The sequence below is a fragment of the Lagopus muta genome, chromosome 2, assembly GCF_023343835.1.
Source record: "Lagopus muta isolate bLagMut1 chromosome 2, bLagMut1 primary, whole genome shotgun sequence".
NCBI lineage: Eukaryota > Metazoa > Chordata > Aves > Galliformes > Phasianidae > Lagopus > Lagopus muta.
The window spans coordinates 81,041,650-81,065,484 of record NC_064434.1 but is presented as its reverse complement, the minus strand read 5'-3'; the positions used below and the strand labels follow the sequence as shown (position 1 = coordinate 81,065,484).

Genomic DNA, 23,835 nt, shown 5'->3' with positions numbered 1-23,835 from the left:
ACGTTTGTCACTTGGCCTGTTCTGCCCACAAAACCAATCAGAATGCTACCTGCTAGCAGCCCCTTGTTTGTCATCCCTGTTGCATTCCTCCACACTGCCAGCACGCCTCTATCTTTACTCTTGGTTAGGTGTGATATACACCATTATTTTGCACCAAAAGTAGATGATGCCACTGAATGAAATGAGAAACTGTCAGGGTACGGTAATTCAGAACACCCTTTGCGCACCTGAAACCAGCCACACATCTTTTGTGTTAGAAGTTGATGTCTTGCTGGAAAAGTACCACATGCTTGTCACTGCTCTGGGGAGTTTCTGTAGTGATGTATAGCCCCTGCATTATGAACCCACAGCCTCTATGCTGCAAGCCACACTGGCCCAGCTCAAACATCAGGGATCAGGTATAAAAATAGAATAGACTGCAGAACTTGAACTGGGCAGTCACAGGTGGACGTAAGGAAAGATCAACTTACCCCAGCCAATGCAGAGATACAGCCGAAAAATTCTCTGCTCGGAAAAGACAGACAGTACCAGCAGCGTGTACAGGTACATGCCTTCCACCAGCAACCAGTAGTAGTTTGCAGCCACACAGTACTGCATCATCACAAACACCAAACGGCAGCTAAGGGATTCCTGTAATGGAAGAAAGCACAGCCCAAATGAATATAGCAGTGGCGACAGGAAAAAAAGCAGACTAACCCGAAAGACTGTTTTTCTCTATCCTTCTTGTACTTCCACAAAGATGGTGAAGGGCCTGGAGCATCTGCCCTATGAAGAAAGGATAAGTAAGTGAAATGGGTCTGTTTAGCCTTGAGAAGAGAAAACTGAGAGGGGACCTGATCCAGGTCTACAGATATCTAACATGTGGGGGGCACAGTGGTGAGGCCAGACTGTTTTCAGCAGTGTGTGGAGACAGGACAAGGGGAAACAGCCAGAAACTGCAGCATAGGAAGTTCTGCACAAATGTGTGCAAGAACTTCTTTACAGTGAGGTGACGGAGCACTGGAACAGGCTGCCCAGGGAGGTGGTGGAGTCTCCTTCTCTGGAGATGTTCAAGACCTGCCTGGATGCCTACCTGTGCGACCTGGTGTGGGGAACCTGCTTTGGCAGGGGGGTTGGACTCGATCTCTGGAGGTTCCTTCCAACCCCTATGATTTTGTGATTCTGTGATTCCTTCTCAAAACAAAACCTCACGTTTGAGTACTAAAAGGACAGAGACCAGCACTATGTGCTATACAAAGCAAGTATACAATGTTCCTACTTTCAAAAAAACAAAATTATTTGTATTGAATTTTCCTTGTAAGGGTCAGACTATAATTTGAAAAGCAGCACAGAAAGATGAAAATGAAAAGTAGCACCCATAACACGTGTAAATCAGTGAATTTTTTCAGTTCTCCAAATATTCCATTTGGCAGCTGAGAATTTACATATTCAAGAGCGAATAGCAGAAACCATAATATTTACCATTTTCCTAAGCAAAAGGTTTTTGATAGAAGCAAAGTATTGTTCAGTGTATTACATTTAAGTGCAAAAAAATCTCTCAGCTGACAATTTACATAGATGTGGGCAGCAGAACTTTAGATAAGCATGAAACCTGATTATCTAACTAATGTATCCATCAGATCTGATGAAACCACTATTTTGGATAAGTCATGTCTGAAAACACAAAAACTACTTTTCTTTTTTTTCTTTTTTTCTTTTTTCTTTTTTTTTTTAAGAAAGGAACTGACTGACAATTCATTGTAAACATTCCCAAGCCCTTCATTTAATGTAAGCATTACAATCTTACTTTCTGCCAATCAACACATTCTCAGTGCAAAGAAATGAACTATCCTATGATATTCACTTGAGGTATTAACAACTAAGCCCTAGGCAGAACGTCACAAAAAGATGGTACTAATTATGTATTATATCTCTTTATGACCCCCCCCAATCTAGTATTTCAGTAGCAAATGCTATACCCATGTTCTAGAATCACAGGAGTGATATAAATAATGGGAATACATTTCTATAAAGATTCAATTACATTTTGTTTCCCAAATCTGAAGAGGAAAGGCATGCTTTCATCATATTCACAAGAGCTGCATATCCTCCTTAATTGATTGGAAGTATTTAATTAGTCTGTTCCTCCAAAGCTTTTCTAAATGCTTTTAAATTTGCATTTCAATTTGATGCTTCAATTTTTCTATCATTAAAAGATTATAACGATTTCCAAGAATGACCAACTAATTTGATCACTATACCGGAGGGACAATACTAACACAGGAGGTGTTGGCTTAGTAAAATGAATTTCCTCATGCTACTAGTAGAAGAACTGAATCTGCAGCCCAAGAAGAGGGACGAGTCATTTATACACATGCAAAAAATCCACTTGGCCATGTCTGTTCCATTTAGAAAGGCAAACCTACCAGAGGACGAGAAAATACACCATGACATCAATTGTTTGTCTGCAGTAAGCTCTGAATGGCACAACCACAAATCTTGTGCTGTAAGGTTCAGAGAAATTACAGACTGCAGAAAGCATCGTTTCAGACAAGCCTAGGTGTACAAACTGAAATTACCTGCTGTGATGCAGACACACCACCATGATGACTCCAATATCCTCATAACCACCACAGTGTCTGCCCCTACCTGGAAGGAGATAAGTCCTTCCCACTGGTGCTCTTGTGTGGCTGTGCTGTACATCCACTTCACCACTGAGTCTTTAATGAAGACGGATATAGCACGGAGGATAAAAGAGGTGAAGAGGTTCAGATGAATATAATTTCTTGTGCAATGAAGATGTCTGTAAAAATGGAAGAATCAGTCATGATCCGCTAATAGTGTAAAAGCTGCAATATCATAGATAGGACTGAAGTCAGGCATAATGAGCCCTGTTGAAAATCATGAGGTACCAGAGGAAATCCTTGTAACTTGAGAATGGCTGGGGGCATTTCAAACTGTTTTTGGAAAGAAACCACTGTCACAGAGGAAATTATATTCAAAAGTGCAGCTATGAGGGTGAACGTCTGAGAGAAGGGAAACAATGGGTACATAAGAAAAATCAATTTAAAATGTTTTAAGAGTGTAAAAATTATATCATTTTCATAAGAAATATCCAAAAGGACTAAAACCATTCTAATTTCAAATCATGCTGTACCTAATCCCTTTGAACTGACCCCATTGTCACTGAACAGGTTTACTTTGGCTCAGGAACTGCTGTGCAGTACAGCTTCTGGGCTGTGTACAGGCATCCCATCCCCAGTGAAAAGAAAATCCACCTGTAAATTATCAATTTGACAAGAGAAAAAGCTGTATTCAAATTGCCTCCAAGGGAAATTAATCTCCTGTGTAACAAAAAGGAACACGATTTCCTCCTCTGCATTCAGAATTGAAAAAAAAAAAAAGAAAAAAAAAAGTCCTCTTGAATTTCAGCAGTCACGGCTGTAAAGACAACAAAATTGCTACTTCTTGAAAAGAGCATGTTAAAGGATAGCAAAGGAAACTGCAGTCACGTAAATGGCAACTAACTGCAGAGTGCTGCTAGTGCTTTACCAGTCTCCCCCACAAATTTTTTTCTTCCAGAATTACAAGGGTACATATTCTGCTTCAAATGAAGCTAACTAGATATAATTCTCTCTTTGAAGCAAAAACAAATAAACAAAAAAAAAAAAAAAAAAAAAAAACAGAAAGAAAAAAAAAAAGAAAAAATAGGCTTGGTCTTGAATACTATCAGTTTTAAAATTAAGAAAAAGAAGATTTAAAAATATATAATTCAGTAAGAATTGCTTGTATCACTTTTAGATCACTGCTTATTGCAAAACTTACATATGATTAATATTTATTTTTGTTTAATTCAAAGTTTATTTGTTGCTACACTTCAGAATTGCCATATATTTAAATCCAATTGACAAATGTATGTAAACTAGCCATCTGAAGATAATAGGTTGAAGTAGTTACTATTTCTGCTGCAGTCAATGCAAGCTATTCAGATTGCCTAATTCATGAAGTTATGGGTCTGGTTCAGCTTCCATCACTGAAATTACAGATTTTTCTTTCATTTCAGAAGATGGAAAATTGGACACTAGAGATACATTACTCTATTGAATCATTACAAAGAGCAAATACAAGGGTTATTCTGTAGTATAAGAACTTACTAACTCTTTCCTATTACAGAAGTGGCGAATACCAGCATTTTGATGCCACAGAATTCAATTTTTATCCTTATCTGATGAGACTGCACAACCAATGGGGATGAGCCATGTTCCAATCAGCATCCAGAATCCAGTAACTGCAGTCACACAGGGGGAGCGCCTTATGTTTTTTGAGATACAGAAAGAAGTTGTCTTCAGACAGTCAATTCAGACATAAAAACAAAAAATAGTTTGATGGCACTCCTTAATATCTCTGTAACCTTATTTGCAAAGCCAGAAACAGACACTCATGCACACTTCTCCAGTCACTGCTTCACAGTTGAAGGAATAAGTGCTAAAGAATCTCTCCACAAAAATCAGGGCATCAGCATTTCCTTTCTCCTACCAGTCATCTGTGGCAAGGTTGCTCCTTGTGATGTGCCAAAGCCACGTGCATCCTTCCTTCGGTAAGTACATGGTTGGGTTCTGTGACTTTTACATCTGGGCTGCTAAGATTACTTAAAAGGTGTCACTGATGGGTGAAGCAAGAAGAAAGCCCTCATCGTGGGAGACATTTGGAGAATTCAGACCATCTGGTGTTTTGTTGGATGAGTCCCATGTTGCACAGCCACAACATGTACAAATCACAGTTATTACATGGGACTCAGAGCATGAGCATGTCTACATTTCTGCAGTCATTTTAAATCTTCTTTGAGAAGGAGAAGGGATAACACCACGCTACAAGGCGTTGCAGGTAGTATAAGGCTTAGGTTACTTTAGCTTTGGAGATTAGAAGCTGAAGGCATGACTGATGTTTTTAAATGCAACTCCTCCAATAATTAGGACAGGTGAAGGACTGCCTTGCTAACAGAGTGCTGCCTTCAGAGCAAGCAATCATTAACTGGCAATGAGAATTATTTACTAGGGAAGAAAATTTCTTAAGGATTAGAGCACAGAACTGGGAGACAAGAAAATACAACTCAGAGGCAGCCTCATCAACATGTAATCAGGATGATGAGATCCAGATGTATACAGCATCCAGGAGCAAGACCACATGACAGAGGGACTTCCCTCTTATGCTTATGTCTTTGTGTTTTCTAACACTGTGTTCAGCATTCCTATAGCATAGGAAAATCTGTCTGGAATCAGTGAGACACCTATTGTACCTAGGGAGAGAAAAAAAGAGATTGTTTTGTTGGAGGCTGAAGGCTTTATTTTTTATTTTAATCAAACCTACACAATGTACCATGAACATGTATCCAGTTCAGGAAGGCTGTGCAACCTGGAGTCTCTCAATTTTGAGGTACTTTGTGCAATGTGTTGGTGCACTACTGGATGAAACCAGTATGCTAATGTGACCAAGTGACAGCAATATATTTCACAAAAACTTTATAAATATCAATTAATTTATCTTCCACATAGCAAAATAAATGAGATTTTCTGAAAGCCCTCCAACAAGAGATTGTGGTAAAAGTCCTTCTCTGCATTGAAATACACCCTACACAAACCACATCTGGAATATTGTGTTCAGTTCTGGGCTCCTCAGTTCAAAAAAGACAGGAATCTCTAAGAAAAAGTCCAGCAGCAGGCCACAAAGATCAATCAATCATAGAATCATAGAATGATTTGGGTTGCAAGATGATAAAGGGCCTGAAATCATCTCCTAAATGATGAAAAGCTGAGAGACCTGGCTATGATCAGTATGGAGAAGAGAAGGCTGAGGGGCATCTCACTGCAGTTTATAAGTATCCGAAGTATGGGAGTTGAGTTGAAAGTGACATACTCTTTTCAGTGGTGAACAACAGAACAAGAAGCAACAGGCAGAAGCTGGAGCATAGCAAGTTCCATACAAAAACAAAGAGCTCCTAGAACAGGCAACTCAGAGAAGCAGAATCTCTTCCTCTGGAGATATCCAAGACCAATTTGGATGCCTTCCTGCAAGATCTACTGTAGAGAACCTGCTTTAGCAGGGGGACTAAATGATCCCTAAAGTTCTGTGATTTTGTAATTCTGTGACTAGGAAATGGGCAAGACTGAGGTTTATACACAACTCTGTGCAAGGCAGAATGAAAACTTCTCTGCTAAATGTCCACTTGCATCCCAGATCCCCCATCACCAAGGCAACAACATAAGAGAATGCTGAAATCTCTTTTTTTTTTTTCATCTCTTTTAGTGGAAACTTCATTGAAATAAAAGATATAAAAACAAAATATTTCAACTAATAAACAGTGTGCTCATACATGCCAGTCATATAATAGAAGCTTAGGAATTTTGCTTGCATTTTAAGAAGAAATGAATGCGAGAAAAAACACAAAGGCAATTGAGAAATAAGGTGATAGAAGAAGGGTAAAATCAAATTTTCATGTCAGCCTGATACAATCATACAGAAAAACATTCTCCATTCTCCAGAGCTTCGCCAGTTACCTGAATCCAAGAAGAATGGCAGTTGCAATTATAAGGGCAGAGAAGGAAAGAGCATATCCAATGGTGTATATGATGGACAAATTCAGGAGCTGTTCTTCTGGTGCATCCTGAGAGCACATAAAGGAGAAAAGAAAAAAAGAGAGGGAGGAAGGGATAAACAGAGCTAATGGGCTTCAGATCTTTTTACCAAGTTGCTTTTTAACTTCTCTTAATGATACACAGAAGTCATTCTCCTATTTTTAAGTTTAAATGCCTTCATTGAATCACTCTTCCACTTTCCTATGTTTTAACAAAATAAAAATTTTAATCTTAATTCCCCAGCTGCTCCCAGGTGTTCAGTCAAAAAGTTGGACTTCATAGCCAAGCTAGAAAATAGATAATGCAACATTATTTGATCACACAGATGGAGAGGCATAAATTACCACACAGGCAGGTATTAAACAGATGACAGAAAGAACAGACAACTTAATTCTGCAGTAAAAATGGTAAAGCTTATATTTTCTCACACTCTTTGAGCCTATCACCTTAATGCTGTAATGAGGGTGTTCCTTTGGTAAAGTCTATGTTTAGAAATAAAACAAGCCAGGTCCCATTTGCTAGCTCTAAGCCTTAAACTCATGTAATTAAACTCTTTCCTGTCCATAAATAGTGCCTCTTCCACCTCAACTACACTGTTGTAGCAGCATGTAGCAGCATGTGCAAGCATGTTCCTGCTGGCAACAAGCTGCAGACCACCTCATACCATGAACTATGAGTTACAGCACTGCCCGGAAGGGAACGAGGTGATGTAGCAGCAGGGATGCTCATACCTTCCTGATAGCCTCTCTCTCTCTTCAGATGTCCTGTTGAAGACACATCCATTTAGACTCCTGATTAGAAGTGCTGGACAAAATCTTTAGGGAAGAGAACTGTCTGAAAAGCTACATGTAGGTCTGAAATACAGTACGGACTTTGTTGCTTGGGCCCAAAGGCACATTCATGTTCTCTTTTACTTCCCTACTTCAAGCTGTGATTATGCAGCAGACTCTCAAGACCTGCGATGTACAAAGGAATATACTGGTTGTACTTCAGAAATAAGTACAGCCATTCAGATGTATTTTGCGAAACCAGGAGGATTTAATGAGAGCACACAGGCTGTTCCTCAGGGATTTGCTAGCTTAGTTTTAAAAGGAATGACATGAAAGCTACTTTATGAGGAGAAAAACAGCTACTGAGACATAACAACTTAAAACACCTACACAAATCAAACCTACAACTCATACCTAAAGAAAATAATGTTATTTTATAAGGAATCACTTGCAAACTCTTGGGACTGTGTGTAACAACAGTTGTGACATAGTATACAGTAAGCTCATAAAAACAACTTCCTGTCTTCGTGCACAAGATGCATAGATCGCACAGTGTAACATTACCAGGGGCTCTGTACACATTAGCTGGAAAAGCAAACATGGTCATTCACATTCTGGGGTCTCACACTATTTGTGAAGGTTTTCAAAATCCAAACTAGCTCATGGAAACCTGGAGGTAGGTGCCAAATGACCACATGTTGCCACAAGCTCTCTCTTTTCTTGGCATGTTCCAGCACAGGTCTGGAAGGAACCACAACGGCAAACGGGGAAAAGTGATCAAAATTACACTGGGTGGTACACTAAAGTGCTGCGCTGAGACACCCAGAATGTGCTACTGATATGGAAGAAGAAAATTATAAAGAAATGTTAAATAAAACACAATATAAGAAAATGTTATATTTTACACAGTTGGAGAACTAGAAATTATCTCTTTTTGCATTTCCTTCTAGTTTGCAGCCATTCATTCCTTCTAAAGAGGTGCTGAGTTCCAGGAACTCAGGAGGCACTCTGCCTGTGGAACTAAGGAATTTCATACACTAGATCTGTTCTGGCTAGGTATGTACTAGTTCCCAGCATGCTGGGACAGAGAGCAAACTCAATTTATATGAGCAAAAGGATCACCCTTGGAGGCTCACAGCTGTGATGGCATTACGTCATGGGTACGCACATAGTGCACTAGCTGACGCCAGTGGCTGACCAAAATCCCTTGGAAACCTCTCCACTCTTCTTTATTTGGTGCCAGGTATTCCAGCTCCCTGCAGAGTATAAAGTACTAGCGCAAGAAAATAAACTGACAAGCCTAATTCTACAGTTCATGTCAAATTTAGCTTAAAAACAAACAAACAAATCCCACAAACGGACAGAAAGCAGGAACTACCCTTTGCCCAAAGCTGAAAAACAAGTGCCTTTCAGGTCAGTTAATTTTAATATCTACTTATGAGACAGAGAACACAAACTAATTTTATCCCAGAAATATTCTACCAAGGGAAGGGAAGGAATGGAAAAGGGATAATATTAGATGACTTCTGTAATGAGAATTTTTCCTGCTGTAAATAAGACCACTGACTGCCTCAGGAATGTCCTGTACCACAGCCTCCAGTTTACTTCTCCCAGCTGTCTCACCTACATTAACCCTAGGCTCATCTGCCTCACTTTGTTAAAGGGGAGATACCTGACATTACTGTTAGACTCATCAAAGTGAGGCACTCAGGACGAGTTGAAAATGATTACTTTGACAGGGCAAAAATCCACTTGCATCAATGATTAGTGCTGTTCTCTGTTTGGTCCTAAACAACAGTAGCAGCCAGAGAGGCACTCTTACCTGGTCAGAGGCCTCACACTCAGTCAGGTTCCTCCAGGGCAGAGTCGAGTTCTCCTTCAGCAGCCAGGTACCCTCGGAGGTGCAGAACCGGTACACCTGCCCATGCAGCACTGCCAGAAACAAGAGGGGACACATGGTCAGCTGGAGTAGAGCATGCATGCTGGGAGGCAAGGCTGCGACCTTCCCTCCTCACCAACAGCTTTCTCAGTTGGAAAGAACACAGCAGCATGGCTGCAGGAGCGCTTCACCTGCTTCCTGCCCATCAGCACTGCTGCTGCCTGGCCTCAGGGCTACTGCCTCATCTACAGTATTCACAGGAAAAAGAACACGTGAAAGGTGTGCATGCTCTTTCTATTCTGAAATAATGCAGACCACTGAACAGAGAAACCTCAGAACAAGTACATTAATACAATCTCCCCAGAATGCAGCTATCTAGGCAAACATCTGCACTACAAAACAAAACCATAAATCTCTGCTTAAAGTACCGTACAGTCTTTTTATTCCTTCTGTCTACATGTTTGGATAACAAATAAATAAAATATCTTTTAAAAGCAGTTAGCAACTTGATCTTGTAAAAGCACGTACGATGAAATGGCTTATAATAAAATTACATCAGACAGCAGCACCAAAATAGGAGTACAAAGGCTAAGGACAATTGAACTTTAGCATATGAAAGTATCTAAAGTCTAATAATTCTAAATCCTAATACAGCAGTAGTCAGTGCAGGAACCAGACATTTCTGTATTCAGGAAGAGTTTTAAGCAAAAAGAATTAAATCAAAAATCCAAACAGAAGAAACCACATGATGCGAATGGGAGAAAAAACTATTTATGTCAATGGGAGAAGCATATGCTTCTCAGGAATTATTTATCACCCAAAATATTTATGAGATAGAAAACATTGAAAACAAAATAAATAAAGATCTTAACCTATAAGGCAGCATTAGGATTGCAGCATGGTTGATACATGGAGAAATGCTCACAAAAGAACTGAGAGACCATGCAGATAACAGGAAGATGTACTAAAGGCAACCTGATACTCTCAGAGACAGGAGATCAAGTCTCGACCCTGTGGAAACAGAATATTTTCAGTTGTATATAAAGACATCTGACCTTATATAACATTAGCACAGGTTTATTACAAGGCCCTGGAGGTTTTGATGTTGAATACATACTACACACACAAGACCTTTCATCCTCTGCATCTGGTCACGTTGAAAACCAGCACTGCGCAAGACATGGGAGGCAAACTCAACCCCTAGGATTCTTAATTGTGCCTGAATCCTGTTGTGACTCAGGCCATTTTACTTTTCAGGCAGTGCAAATACCAAACGTACAACCAGCTCCAGTTTGAGTAGATGAAAATGATGAACAAACTTTCCAGAAGATGTGAGTAGTTGCTGCCTCCCTACTATCATACAATATCCTTCTCTTGTATCATAATACGTTTTGTTACCATACAGTCAGAGTCTCAATTGACACCAATTATTACATATATCATATACAATAATTGGATATCACACTCTACAATGAAAATAAATAAAAACCACTTCCAGCATATGGGGAATCTGATTTTATTTAACCTGTAAATTAATGCATTAGCTGACAAAGTTGCACAACTTTTAGAATGGGATCTTAAAGAAGCCAGTTTATTTGTAAAGTGTCAATCACACCTCATTAGAATTACATGTTAAAATGTGGATTGATGTCCAAAGCTTAAATGCTCTGTAGACCGATAAAAGACAGAGAAGAGAGGCCAAGAGTTAACACTGAAGTTAATACCATCATCTATAATGTTCTCTGATGAGAGTAAATAAAAACAAATGCTGTGGCCAGCTAAACAATTTTACTTAAGAGGAAAATGTTATCACATGACAGAATGCTCACAAACACTTCCTTACCAGCCTCCTTTTATTAGAAATAGAAGCAAATTAAATGATTTATCTGCTTAAAACAACCTGATCTGCCTTTTACAACAACACTGTGTCAAGGTCAGTGTGAGATTACTCACCTAACAGTCCCTCAGGATAAACTGAAACATTATTCACTGTAAAAACAAATTACAGCATGTCCTATTCAATCACTTCTATTCAGGCAGAGAGATGAGAGGGAGTGAGGAAAAAGACAAGAGACCAAGAGTTTTGTCTAGCTGCTGTGTGTCAAGTATTATAGAACTCTGTTAATATATCTTCTCTATTTCAAGCAGAGGTAAATGTTTTGGAAAAGGTAACAATTTCGTCCATTAAAAAAAATGGATTCTGTAGTATACGGGCATCACAACAGTCTTCCAGACTGTTTGTTCCTGAAGTAAGAAAAATGTTCTTTGATGGGGAACCTGGGAGTCTACACCTTCCAGCAGTTCTGTTATCAATTGGTGTGACCTGACCACTGCTCACTTAGAGTCACTGTTGGCTGTAAAAGCTGTCACAGAAGCATCATTTAGCCCCCATTCTGGCTTCTCATACAGCAAACACTAAACCCAAGACCTGTAAGCCTGTAGTTGGCAATACAGCAACAGGGTACAACCTGGACACGAAGCCTCCAGGGAGCAGGAGGAGCTCCAGCCTGCACTACTGTCCAAGAAACACATTTATCTAAATGTGTGTTTATCCTGGGCTCACTGCCACATCGTCTGAAATTATATTACCTCAACAAGCAATTTAACTACAAGTACTTTATTTAGTACCCCTTCCCACTGTTCCTCCTCCCTCTGCATATTAGTCACTCCAACTCCTTCATTTTAGTGATGATAAAACAATGACACAACTATGCCTTGCATTTTGTTTTGAAGGCAGAAAAGCTGACGGTCACTTCAAGTTTTTGCAGCAGGAAGAAATTTATTTTCAATTATACCCTACAGTCTGTGTGAGAGGTGGGAAAACAGATCTGAATACACTTACTGAGAGCTCCCACCATGCTGCAACAGAATGATAAGAGAGAGTCATATGCCCAATGTCCTACAAGAAAAGATGGATGTGAGCTTACACAGACCTAATATCTACTTTACAGGGTGCAAGAAGAGATGCAACTGAGCAAATGTTGTCTACAATGCAGTCTGTACAAACTCATCTTGCATGCCCTGAAGTCTTCAGAGCCTGTATTTCATGCTTTACTATTAAAAGTTAAAAACCAGAGACTTTACTCATGGAGGTGATATATTGCAGAGATTCTGCATGCAAATATATTCTTATTTTAAAACAATCAATTTGGAATTATGCTAATGCTAAAAAACTAAGCATTCAAAACTTAAGAATTGCTAAGCTAAAGACACTTATGCGGTTTTTAATTCCATCCAATAAAACTGTTTTAACTTATGCAGATATACATTTTTTGTTAGTAGAATCCATTGTTGGGTTTTTTTTTTCCTTTGGAGGGGGGATGGGAGGGGATTCTTCAGGTAAAGAATGGGGGGATGTCATTCAATGAAAAACTATCAAGCTATCAAGTCATATTTAAACATACTGAATCAAAAACTGACAACAAATCCAATGTTTTCTTAGACCATCAATTCAGCTTCCCAATGAACATTAAGCACTACTGTCTCTTTTATTTGTTCCAAAAATGAACAGCATATACTAGTCACACATTAAAGCCAGATTTATACAACAGAAAAAATTATGCGGCCACAGTATTTATTCTACATGGACATTCACTTTTCTTAGTGATCATCATCATTTCCAGCTCTGCAGTATTTTCCCTCACACAGTACAAGTCCCCATAGTTAATGAGGCAATGATCCTACAGAGAGGAGTTTGAGCTTCAGTACTTGTCTTACAAGAAGACCCATTCTTTGTAGTGCAGGAGTAAGATCTGTGGAAAAGTGGCAGAATATAGCTTCATAATTAAAAACTACTTGCATACTAGTTGCCAATAAAGGTTGTTGAGCAAAGTAAACCACAATAAATCAAAGCAATCATTAAGTTGTAACATCGTATATCGTGAGGTAGGAGTTAATATCTCAAAACAAACAAGCCAAAAAACCCCACCACAAATCAACAACAACAACAAAAAAACCTAACCAAAAAGAAAAAAAAAACCAAACAACAAAAGCCCCACCACATCATACTGAAAAACAAGATTATTATGCTAAAAGAAGTTATACTCTTTAAGCAATTCAGCTGAATAACTTGCATTGAGAAAAAACTGTATTATGCTAGACCACGTTGAAACCTAACATAACCTTTTGAAATGTACTTTAAAAAACAAGTCATAAAAATGTGTGCATGTTTGTGTGTATTCATTTTAATAATGGAGAGTGTTTATGAACTATAAAAGATATGCAAATTAACATAATAAAAGAAGGCTCTTTATGAAATACAAGTATTTATGCTAATGATACAGCTTTGTGAAGGTTTGATAAGATACCAACAGGCACCATTAAAAGTTTTATTCAGAATAAATAAAAGTGTGCTGGAATAAATTTATTGCACGAACAAACATGATTGAAGGTTTTATATATATGTAAAAACACTGCTAAGAGGTTCTGTGTTTTTAAGTTATTGGATCAGCAAGTTAATGTAATTAATGGAAGACATCTCATTAAAAGCATGTTAAAATAAAGTGGAAACAAACAAAAAAAAAGATGCAATAAAAAGTTTTCTTGAAAGGTAAGAGGAGACACAGCTGAAGGCTTCCTAAAGCAGAGGAAGGGACCCATTTAACTACGGCCATGATTCAAGAACTTAAAAACAAACAAACAAAACATGCATACCGTGAAAGAAAAATAAGCTAAAAGAAAAGGATGACTAGGCAAGTCATCAGCATGATGCTTGGTGAGTTAAGCAAGGGAAAAAAAGAAAAAACAACAGATAACTGCTATGTTAAATATGCAATAGCCAGGAGGCAGAGGTAAGTAGGCATGCAAATAAACTCGTTATTTGATGAAGCTTCTGAGCAAAACAAGAGGTCCAGAAGATGTAGTTAAAACCAGCTCCAGGTGCCACAAATAAACTGCCAATCCTTGGCAGAAGGGAAGTCTTGGTTATTTAGTTATCCTCAAAGACAACAGTACAAATTAGAATAATTGAATCATTGGTTTTCACCTCTCACTGGGCAGTGATAAAGATAAGCCAAAAATCCAAAACTGTGGGCAGGTTTTGGTGCAGGCAACTTCAAAACATATCACGAGAAGGAATCTAATTATCACAACAGAGACAAATAATTCTGTAAGCATTATCTGCTACATTCCAAAAGTAAAGGAGTTGGATACTTCAAAGTGGAACAGATAAAATGAAGGATCTCATGTATTTCAGAGTGAAGACATACATTTTTATTGAACAAATTTTACACTCTGGCACTGGTTAAAAACTTATTATTTCTGCAAAAGGAACCCTGAAGCTGCAAAGGAAAATTGTATCAACTGGTAAAGGCTTTCCTATGGCGATAGCTCTTACAATCTCTGCAGACTTGGAATTATTTTTCCAGTACTTAGAGGAAGAAAAAAAAAAAAAAACACCACAAAATAAAACACAAAAAAACCCATCCAGCAACAAGAAAACAAAACCCAAACAGCTTGTTCACATACATTAAGAAATGCAGCCTTTGATATTACTGCTCAGGACACAGCCCTGTGCCACATCCATATATTCATGTGCTTTGTCAGTGGATTTCTCTGTTACGCAGCATGGGGATATTGAGTCTCAAATACTGTAGAGGTGAACTCTAACATTTTTTGCCTTTCTGCCCCAACATCTTCCTCTTCTTTCTGCCTCCTTTGTCCATCTCCTTTTAGTTGCTGTCGTACTATTTCTCTCCCTGCTTGTATTGCCCTCCTTGGTTCTCCAGCTTTATTCCTCCAACCATTTCTATTGTTGCAATACTTACCCACGCACTATTGATCAATAAACCTGCTGCTGATCCTCTCCCTTCACTCTGAATTTTCTTATTCCTCTCAGCTCTTTGACTTGCTGTGCCCCAAAGCCACTGGAGGTGAACAGAAAAACACCCTGATTTTAGCCTCTATCCTCTTAACATGTCTCCTTTCTCATCATGTTCCTCAGACATTCTCAGCACACACAAGAAGCTTCTGCTCCAGTCAAGGAGAGGAGAATTCAGTGGGAGAAAGTGCAAGGAATTCACCATGAGAAATAGAAAGTGGGATGTCTCCACTGTCCTAGGAGTCCCATTCATCTTCCTTACTCACATGCTTAAGTGCAGCATGGTTCTGACAAAACAAGTTCTTGAAAACTTTCAGCTTTAAATCAGACTTCTATTATGTTGAATCACATTCAACCAAAGCTTTGCAAGCCTATAAGCTACTAAAATCAAGCTCCTAAAGAAAAAATAAAAAACAAACTATCAAATGATTTAATCACGGAAACCAGCATCGTTCCTGCCAATAGTTACTGGTGGCAATTATGTCTAGATTGGCCTTCCCACTAAAAGATGAATCTTTACAACAATATCTCTGAGACTTACTTCTGATCTAAAAATTGGGAATTCTTACACCATTCTATTAGTAAACTGCTCTAAGTTCGCTATTTCATCTTCATTTCTACTCTATTTTCATTGCTTCAAAAGTATTTGGCTGGACATACAATCCTTTTGACTTAAACTTTTCTTTTTCTGCCAAGGTGCAATTCTTTCTTGAAGTATTCACTGCCAATGTTACCTCACATTTTAGAAGCTTAGAGAAGCTCACTGACATTCATCATCCACACAAACTCAATATTTTCCACGTTTTTAGCCATGCTTTAGTTCTGTTTAAATAAGATTGCTGATACTCTGCTTCATTAAGCTCTAGGACAATCATCAGCCAGGTTGTGTGTGTGGAAGTCAAGCTTCTTTTATTTTTTTTAAACTTTCAGAGGAAATATGCTGATGAGCGTTTGATCCTTTTGTTGCCTAATTCACTTCTGCTTTTTCCAATTTTCAGAAAGTAAATTAGTTTCAGAAAGGTCAGATGAGTCTGGCCAGCCACCAGCCACCACTATCATTATTATTGTCATTGAACTATTCAAGTACCAAGGCTCTCTCATAAACACCCTGCCCAGAGAACTTTCTTTCTTATTCATGGAAAATTTACAGTGATATATGGGAGTGCTAACAGGTACCATTTGCAGTAGTTTTGAGGAGGATTTGGTGTACTCTCAAAATTCATAGCAAGGACCTGGGTCTCTCAGGGGAAGTGTAGTCTACTACTGAAAACACTCAAGGGGAAATTTAACAGCAAAACATACAAATGGAAAAGGGTAATATAGCAAATAAAGCTGTGTACATGATGAATAAGTACAATCATTGTGTAGCTTAGAACATTTTCAAGGTAAAGCTGCATTTGTGGAGTGTGAAGTGGAGGATGTTCTATAATTAAACTACTTACACACGGGTACCTTTTAAGTCAGTCTGCATTTTTTGCATGACTACTTTGTCAAATGAAAATATTATTAAAAAAATCAAAGCAAACATAGAGCTACTAACTTCAGAAGGCAGACAGCATGATTCTTCCCCACGTTAGGTATTTACATCTATAGGTATACAGGCAAGCTGAGTTTCATACACACTGTTACCTGAGTTCTATGGGTCTTAGGAAAAGCAAGCAATCCTTCAAGTTCACTATGATACCAGAAATGTGTCTGTTACGTGAGAAAATATATACAGATTGGATGCAAGAGGAGCATTTGCCATCACTCAAAGGTGAAGTGCCAGCAATGACAGAACAAGCATGGAAGAAGTGGGCTCTAGGTCATACAGTTCACCCAGCAAGCTGCTCTTTACCCATGCAGTTAAGGTCAAGCATTCACAGTTTATTCTGCCTTGGCATGGGAAAAAATAAAAAAAATAAAAAAATAATCAATTCTAACTGATGATTAACAACATTTAAGTGAGCCAGAAAGATAATGACCTGTTCTTAGCAAAACATTTAATTATGTAGCATACATTACGGACTACGTTTATTCAGATCATGAACTATTTCATTTTACTCTTTGCCTACTATATTTAAAAGCTGTAAGTTCTCAAGCATAAAATCATAATTTTAAAGAGTAATATGAAGAAGGGTTTGACGGTTTTCCCTTTAATAGAACAGTGAACAAATAAAGATACTACACATTTCAGCTACACAAGACACTGGAACAGGTTGCCCAGAGAGGCTGTGGATGCCCCCTCCCTGGAGGCAACCAAGGCCAGGCTGGATGGGGCTGTGAGCAGCCTGGTCTAGAGGGAGGTGTCCCTGTCTGTAGAAAGGGGGGAACTACATAATGTTAAGGGACCATTCCAACCCAGACTATGATTCTAAGACCTGTAATAACAGTTTTGATGAAGTTTAAAGAAATTGCTAAGCTTAGACCTGTCTGCTTAAGTTACGCTATCTGTTAGATCAGCACAGACAAAGCACAGAGGTACCCTGGTAGCTTCCTTGCAGTCAGTTGTGATGATTAATTCTCACTTAAAAGAACCTTACTATTAAACTATTAAACTTGAGAAGTTGGCGGACAACTTCTCAAGACGCAGAATGAGGTTCAGCTATGCAGTGATGTGCCTTGATATCCTTGATACATTCCAAGAAATTACTTAAATAGAACAAAAACATTATACAGTCATAAGCAAGAGCGTTGAAAAACATGCCAACTTTTCTACCTCCCACAGAAGCAGTCACACCAGACCAATATCCTACTACAAAGGCATCCACCTTTTACGTTATGTTCAGCAATGCAGAAGAGCACATTCTTCCTAGAGAGCCTCAGGAGAGCAGCGTTGTACCTATCACGCATACACCATGAAGTCGTCCCTGTCTTCCAACAGATGCACTTCAACATTCAGCCACATGAAGTCTCCTTCTGTTCCCATTGCACATTTGAGGAGAGGTGCACATGCTCTGACTGTGGCAGATCCTTAAGGAAGTCACGTAACTTACCCCAGATGAAAGTTCACAGACCACTGCTCTATGCCATGCACCAGTCTGACACTAACCAGCAATTTATTTAAAAATACATTTCATATTTTTAAACAAAATGGAGAATGGCATTGCCACACAGTACCCAGCAGATGCATCTGTTAAAGATTTTTTTAAATTATTTATTCTGACAGAGTCTCAACCTATCTTTGAGATGAGCAGCAAATGTTCTAATTTTTCTGGTTTACAACCAGATGGAGACTAATAAATGGAAACCAGAGGTGAACTTGAAAAAACAAAACAGTATTTAGCAAACTGAGATTGCCAATTAGCTTAAGACAGCTTTCACTGCAAGGAAAGAAGTATAAATTTTGAATTGCTTAAGGGTTAGCAAATGCAAAGCAGGATCTCTTTCACTGAAAAAAGGTCCCACCCCTTTCCAGTATTATGAGAACTTTCTGGAAACTCGCTTTTATTGGAGTAAAGAAAGGAAAAAATGTAATAAATGTCTAATCATCTTTGCTGTAGCCAATACTTGAAGTAAAATTTATTTCCCTCCTACTTGTTTAAAGACAAACAGGCAGTTTAGCAACAAGCTCACGTAGCCATATAACAACATTGGCTTTAGAGAGATTTTGAACTATGAAACTGAATGATTGAAGAAAAAGCAGTGGAGACCAAACCAGACATGGCTTACACAGGTTCCTTAAACTAAATGTTCAAACCAGACATATAGTGCAAAACTTTCTGAAGGAAATCTCACAGACACTGCCGCTTCCTCAATTATACTGCTTTCTGTAGATTCCTCTGCAGTGTATACTGCTTCCTTTGGGCTATCTCACATGATTGATGTGTCACTGCCCCAGTGTGAGGTCTCAGGAACACACAGTAAAAAAAAAACACCTTTCATTCTGCTTTTTGTGTGAGGCACTATGGCACTCAGACACCAAGTTTGCTCCTCTCCTAAAGAGATGACAAGAAAAGCTGTTCTATGACCAGAAAGGGAATGGTGAGCACTGAAAAATGGACCTTAAGCTATTATGAAAGTGAGAAATGGGAAAGAGCTGACCTGGATGTGTCTGTGCAACTAAAGGTACTCACAGCAGCAAGCCAGCTCTGGTCTCCTATGCAAGGCATGTGAGAAAACTGTTCCTTTCTCTGGCACAACAAGTGTTTAGAATTTAATGAAAGTTTGGTACTTTGGTAGTCTTCCAGTGGGTTCCGTAAGGTCACACTGGTGGACTTTGTAGTTGCACAGATAAATCATTAGGTCCTATGTCCTGATTCAGGATTGAGGTGCATCCAACAGACACCTGAGGCACCATTTCTGTATTCATTTTCTCCAAAAAAAACCCCCCACATCTGATCAAACTGAACTTGCTCACAAAAAATACAGCCATCAGAAGGTTGCTTCAAGACTCATTTGTGCCAGACCAAAATACCAACACAGACACACCCCAACAGTCATGGCAGTTCAGGTGTCAGACATCTCAAACCTAGAGGTAGAGCGTTTTTTGTTTCAGTTTAGGGCCTAAAGATGAAAAGATTTTGAGCAGAGTTCTCAATAACATTTTTTAGCACATTTTATTTACGGGTATTAATCACCTGAATTTATACCAACTCATGCTGAGAGTATTTCTAACACTGCATTTCAATATAGAGTACCTGAAGCTTGAATTTTCATGCGGTCAATACCCACACATACATTTGCTACCTCATTTATCCAAATAAAGATGAATTAGTAAAATCTGCTACTATTATGGTACTACTACGGTTTACATAATTTGCCTGAAACTGGAATCCCTGGAAGGTTTTTTTTTTTTTAATTAAAAGGGATTTAGTGCTATTAAACAATAAAATATCAGAACCACAAAGGAGACATAATTGTAAAATGAATTGTGCAGCTCCAAGGTTTCTAAAGCCACATGACGTTATGGGCAGCTAGCTTTCAATTGTAAAAAGGTAATAAGAAAAAGCACATAGCCACTGGCAGCAAGGTGAGGTGCTCTCCATCCTTTAAAGGAATACTGATCCCCTTGAAGATCTGAACTTTGGAACAGCCAAAGTATACCCAAGTATAACTTGCTGATCTTGCTGAATACAATGCAGATAGTATGACGTGCAAATTTTACCTGCTGTAACTACAGTGCTGTCAAAAACTGAGCAGCCTTTCTAGGTTTTCACTAAAGGCAGGCTTTGTTCCTTAACACATGCATATATGACAGACCAAAAGTTCTGACTTGGGCAGCCAGAAGCACGCGAAACTTAGCTTCAACAAGCATTGGACATAGTCCAAAATCTGTGCAGGAAACTTGAAAGAACAAATGTTTTCAGCAATAACCTCCCCCTTCTGTTACTTCAGCATCTCCCTGTGAAGATCTGCCCAACAGTGAGAGTTGCATAAGCACAAACAGAAGCAAAACAAAGAGCTGGAGTCAAATTGCCCATATAGGTATGAAATTGCTGTGAAGCCTACTGTTTCAAAGATGTATTAGCAGGCTATGAGAAGTGCAAATACAAACATCTTACTGGTGATGGAGGAGGAACATGCTGCGTAACAGAAATACATGTGTCTTTTGATAATTCAGATATTTTCATTTGATATTTTCAGAGCATTTCAAAACACCATGTTGGAATATATGTCTTCCTAAAGAGAAAGCCTATGAATCTCTGAATGAATCCAGAGATCTGAACAGAATACTGTTTGTCTGAAATTCACTTCTCTCCCTCCTGATACCCTCAATGTTTTTTATTGTTCCAAAGGGCTTCTTTGTTACATACACAAAGCTATTTTATATGGCATTAGAGAGACAAATGACTGGAGAACTCCTACTATCAGGTACTCACAGTCTAGCATTAACTGAGCTTCTCATTTACTATACCATGAAAATCCTGTACTGTGCTGTGAGAAACACGAACCAGTAACAAAGTTGTTCTAAATATTATTAGCTCCAGCAACAGTGGCTTAACCCACACTGAAGCAGAGACTACTCTAAATCTCAGCTTAGCTTCAGTGCAATATTGAGTATCTAGACAACTTTAATATCCTTATTTCACAATTTCCTGGTGAGTTAGGGCAATGTTCTAAATGACCAATCTATGTGAAGTGGATAAATTTTAATACAGTTGCAATCACTGCAATCAGGAAACTGACCTGTGTGGAAAAATAATGACTCAAAGAATCAGGGGAAAAAGATTCACCACATTTCATTCGGCTAAAATTCCCTTGCTGCATAGCCATACAGAATAGAAGAATATGTTTAGCAACTAGATACACAAAATGCAGTAGTTAAATGTCACTGAAGAAACACGTAGTTCGTGCATGCCATATCCTAGAAGTATATCAACAACTCAATGCCCAGTGTTTCAGTGGAGATACAAAATAAAATTCCTCTAAGGATTCATGTTTAATTTACTTGCCTGTCACAAAGCAAGTCCATAGCAGTACAGGGATACAAGGGTTCAAGCATAAAATCATGGTCTAATTTCATGATCTTTCTACTATCCAGCTGTCACAAACACATTCTCTTCAGAGACAGTCCTTGAAGGCAGTATGCCAGTACTGAATTTGGCAAGGATACTGACACATACTAGGTAGCAAAATAAAAAAAAGGTTCAGCACTTCAAAAGAGATGAGATGTGCAAATGGGACAGTATTGATTTTCTTTACTGTACTTTATAGTCTCTTTGTACATAACACTTTCCAAAAGAGGTAGAAGACAAAAGTTGCAATTACAAGGTAAGTGATATTGTGAGACAAAACCTTGCAGCTTCGGACATTGCTCAGCATAACAGAAATGCAGACCCATTCTCCATAGGCTTGTCTTGTGAAAGAGACAAGCCAGGAACTTCTGAATAATTGCAAGTTTGCATGGACATAGAGGTCTGAGAATATCTGCAGCAAGTAGAAATGGAAATCAGTTACTGTCATGTAGGGTTGGATTACCTAGCATAGCTACGAAGCAGAAAAAAAAATATTCCCAAATCCTTTTCAGCTTACCACTCTATTAGCCAATCTGCTGAGCTGCATCTGCTGTTGAGGTTTGCAGAAGGGTTGTCTGAAGACTGATAGTCACTAAGACAAGATGAGGAATGATACAGGAACAAGAATAAAAGCTGTTTCGCGTCTGCAAAATTTGTAATTGATCAAGGAGAGCTCTAGCATTACAAACAATTTTCATGCGAATTCTTCTCCCTACCTCCTTTTCTGGTTCACACCAATGAAAATTTATAGCACTCAAGAGTTAAAAGGCCCAGAATCGCACCAACAATTCAACAAAGAGAATCACAGAACATTTAAGGTGGAAGGGACTTCCAGAGATCTCCCAGCATGACCCCTTACCACAGGATGAACTAGAACAGATTGCTCAGGGCTACGTCCAGTCAGACTTAGGCCATCTCCAAAATTTCTGTTTCAGAGTTTGACCACCCCCATAGTAAAATATTTATATTTAAAGGAAGCTTCCTATATTTCAAGTATGTGTGCTCATATGTATCAATAAGATCTCTGCACACACATTCTGGAACTTTTTCTTCTCCTGGTTGAAGAATCCCAGCTCTCTCAACCTGTATTCACAAGGATGTTAATCACCATCACATCCAATTGCTGGACTAACTTCAGTACACAGTTTGTATGCAGAACCCAGAACAAGACTACGCATTCCAGACAGTTTCCACTCCCTAGAGCTAAGTGACAGACCATTCCCACAGAACTGCCAGTGACGCTATGGCCAGTACAGCGCAGGAAGCTGCTGACCCTCTTTGTCTCAAGGGCACATTATTGGCTTACGTTCAATTTGGTCCACCAGGGCTTACATGGCTTTCTCCCACAGAGCTGCATTCCAATCAGTCAAACCCCAGCCCCAACTGGCATGCAGTTATTTCTCTCCCCAGGACGGAGACCATGATTCCTTCTGTGGAACTTCACAGTATTTCTGACAGACCATTTTTCCACTCTCTCCAGGTCCTTGCAAACTTCTGTGGTGCATCTAACATCAAGATTAAAAAGAGCGTGGCCAGCAGGTCAAAGGAGGTGATCCTCCCCCTCTACTCTGCCCTGGTAAGACATCATCTGGAATACTGCGTCCAGTTCTGGGCTCCCCAGTACAAAAAAGACAGGGATCTCTTGGAAAGAGTCCAGCGGAGGGCCACGAAGATGGTGAAGGGCCTGGAGCATCTCCCCTCTGAAGAAAGGCTGAGTGAACTGTGTCTGTTCAGCCTTGAGAAAAGGAGACTGAGAGGGGACCTGATCCAGGTCTATAAATATCTAAGGTGTGGGGGGCAGAATGGCGAGGCTGGACTCTTTTCAGTGGTGAGTGGAGACAGGACAAGGGGAAACGGCTGGAAACTGCAGCATAGGAAGTTCTGCACAAACATGCGCAAGAACTTCTTTACAGTGAGGTGACGGAGCACTGGAACAGGCTGCCCAGGGAGGTGGTGGAGTCTCCTTCTCTGGAGATGTTCAAGACCTGCCTGGATGCCTACCTGTGCGACCTGCTGTAGGGAACCTGCTTTGGCAGGGGGGTTGGACTCGATGATCTCTGGAGGTCCCTTCCAACCCCTACAATTCTGTGATTCTGTGAACACTCCATCACAGTTTTGTTCCCTCTGCAAACTCGCTGAAACCACCCTTAGTTTCATAGTCCAGGTTGTTAATAGAAACATTAAACAGTATTACCACCCCTTTCAGTCCTTGCAGTATACCACTAGAGACTATTCTTCAAGAGAGCTTTATGCTGATGATTCCTTTGAGCCAAGCAAAACAGTTTTCAGCTCATCTCATTGTCTGCTTTTGTGTAGTTCA

General features: G+C 39.2%; 1 protein-coding gene across 2 annotated transcripts in view; it reads right to left on the bottom strand.

Annotated features, from left to right (window-relative positions):
• The window catches only part of GLP1R (glucagon like peptide 1 receptor), an 82,059-nt gene that overhangs the window by 23,352 nt on the left and 34,872 nt on the right, over window positions 1-23,835 (bottom strand). For both annotated transcript variants that reach the window (XM_048937046.1, XM_048937047.1), the window contains 4 exons: window positions 9,204-9,313; window positions 6,534-6,640; window positions 2,629-2,782; window positions 471-630 (listed from right to left, as the gene is read on the bottom strand). In XM_048937046.1, coding sequence (XP_048793003.1) covers window positions 471-630; window positions 2,629-2,782; window positions 6,534-6,640; window positions 9,204-9,313 — 531 coding nt within the window. The remainder of the gene's footprint in view (window positions 1-470; window positions 631-2,628; window positions 2,783-6,533; window positions 6,641-9,203; window positions 9,314-23,835) is intronic.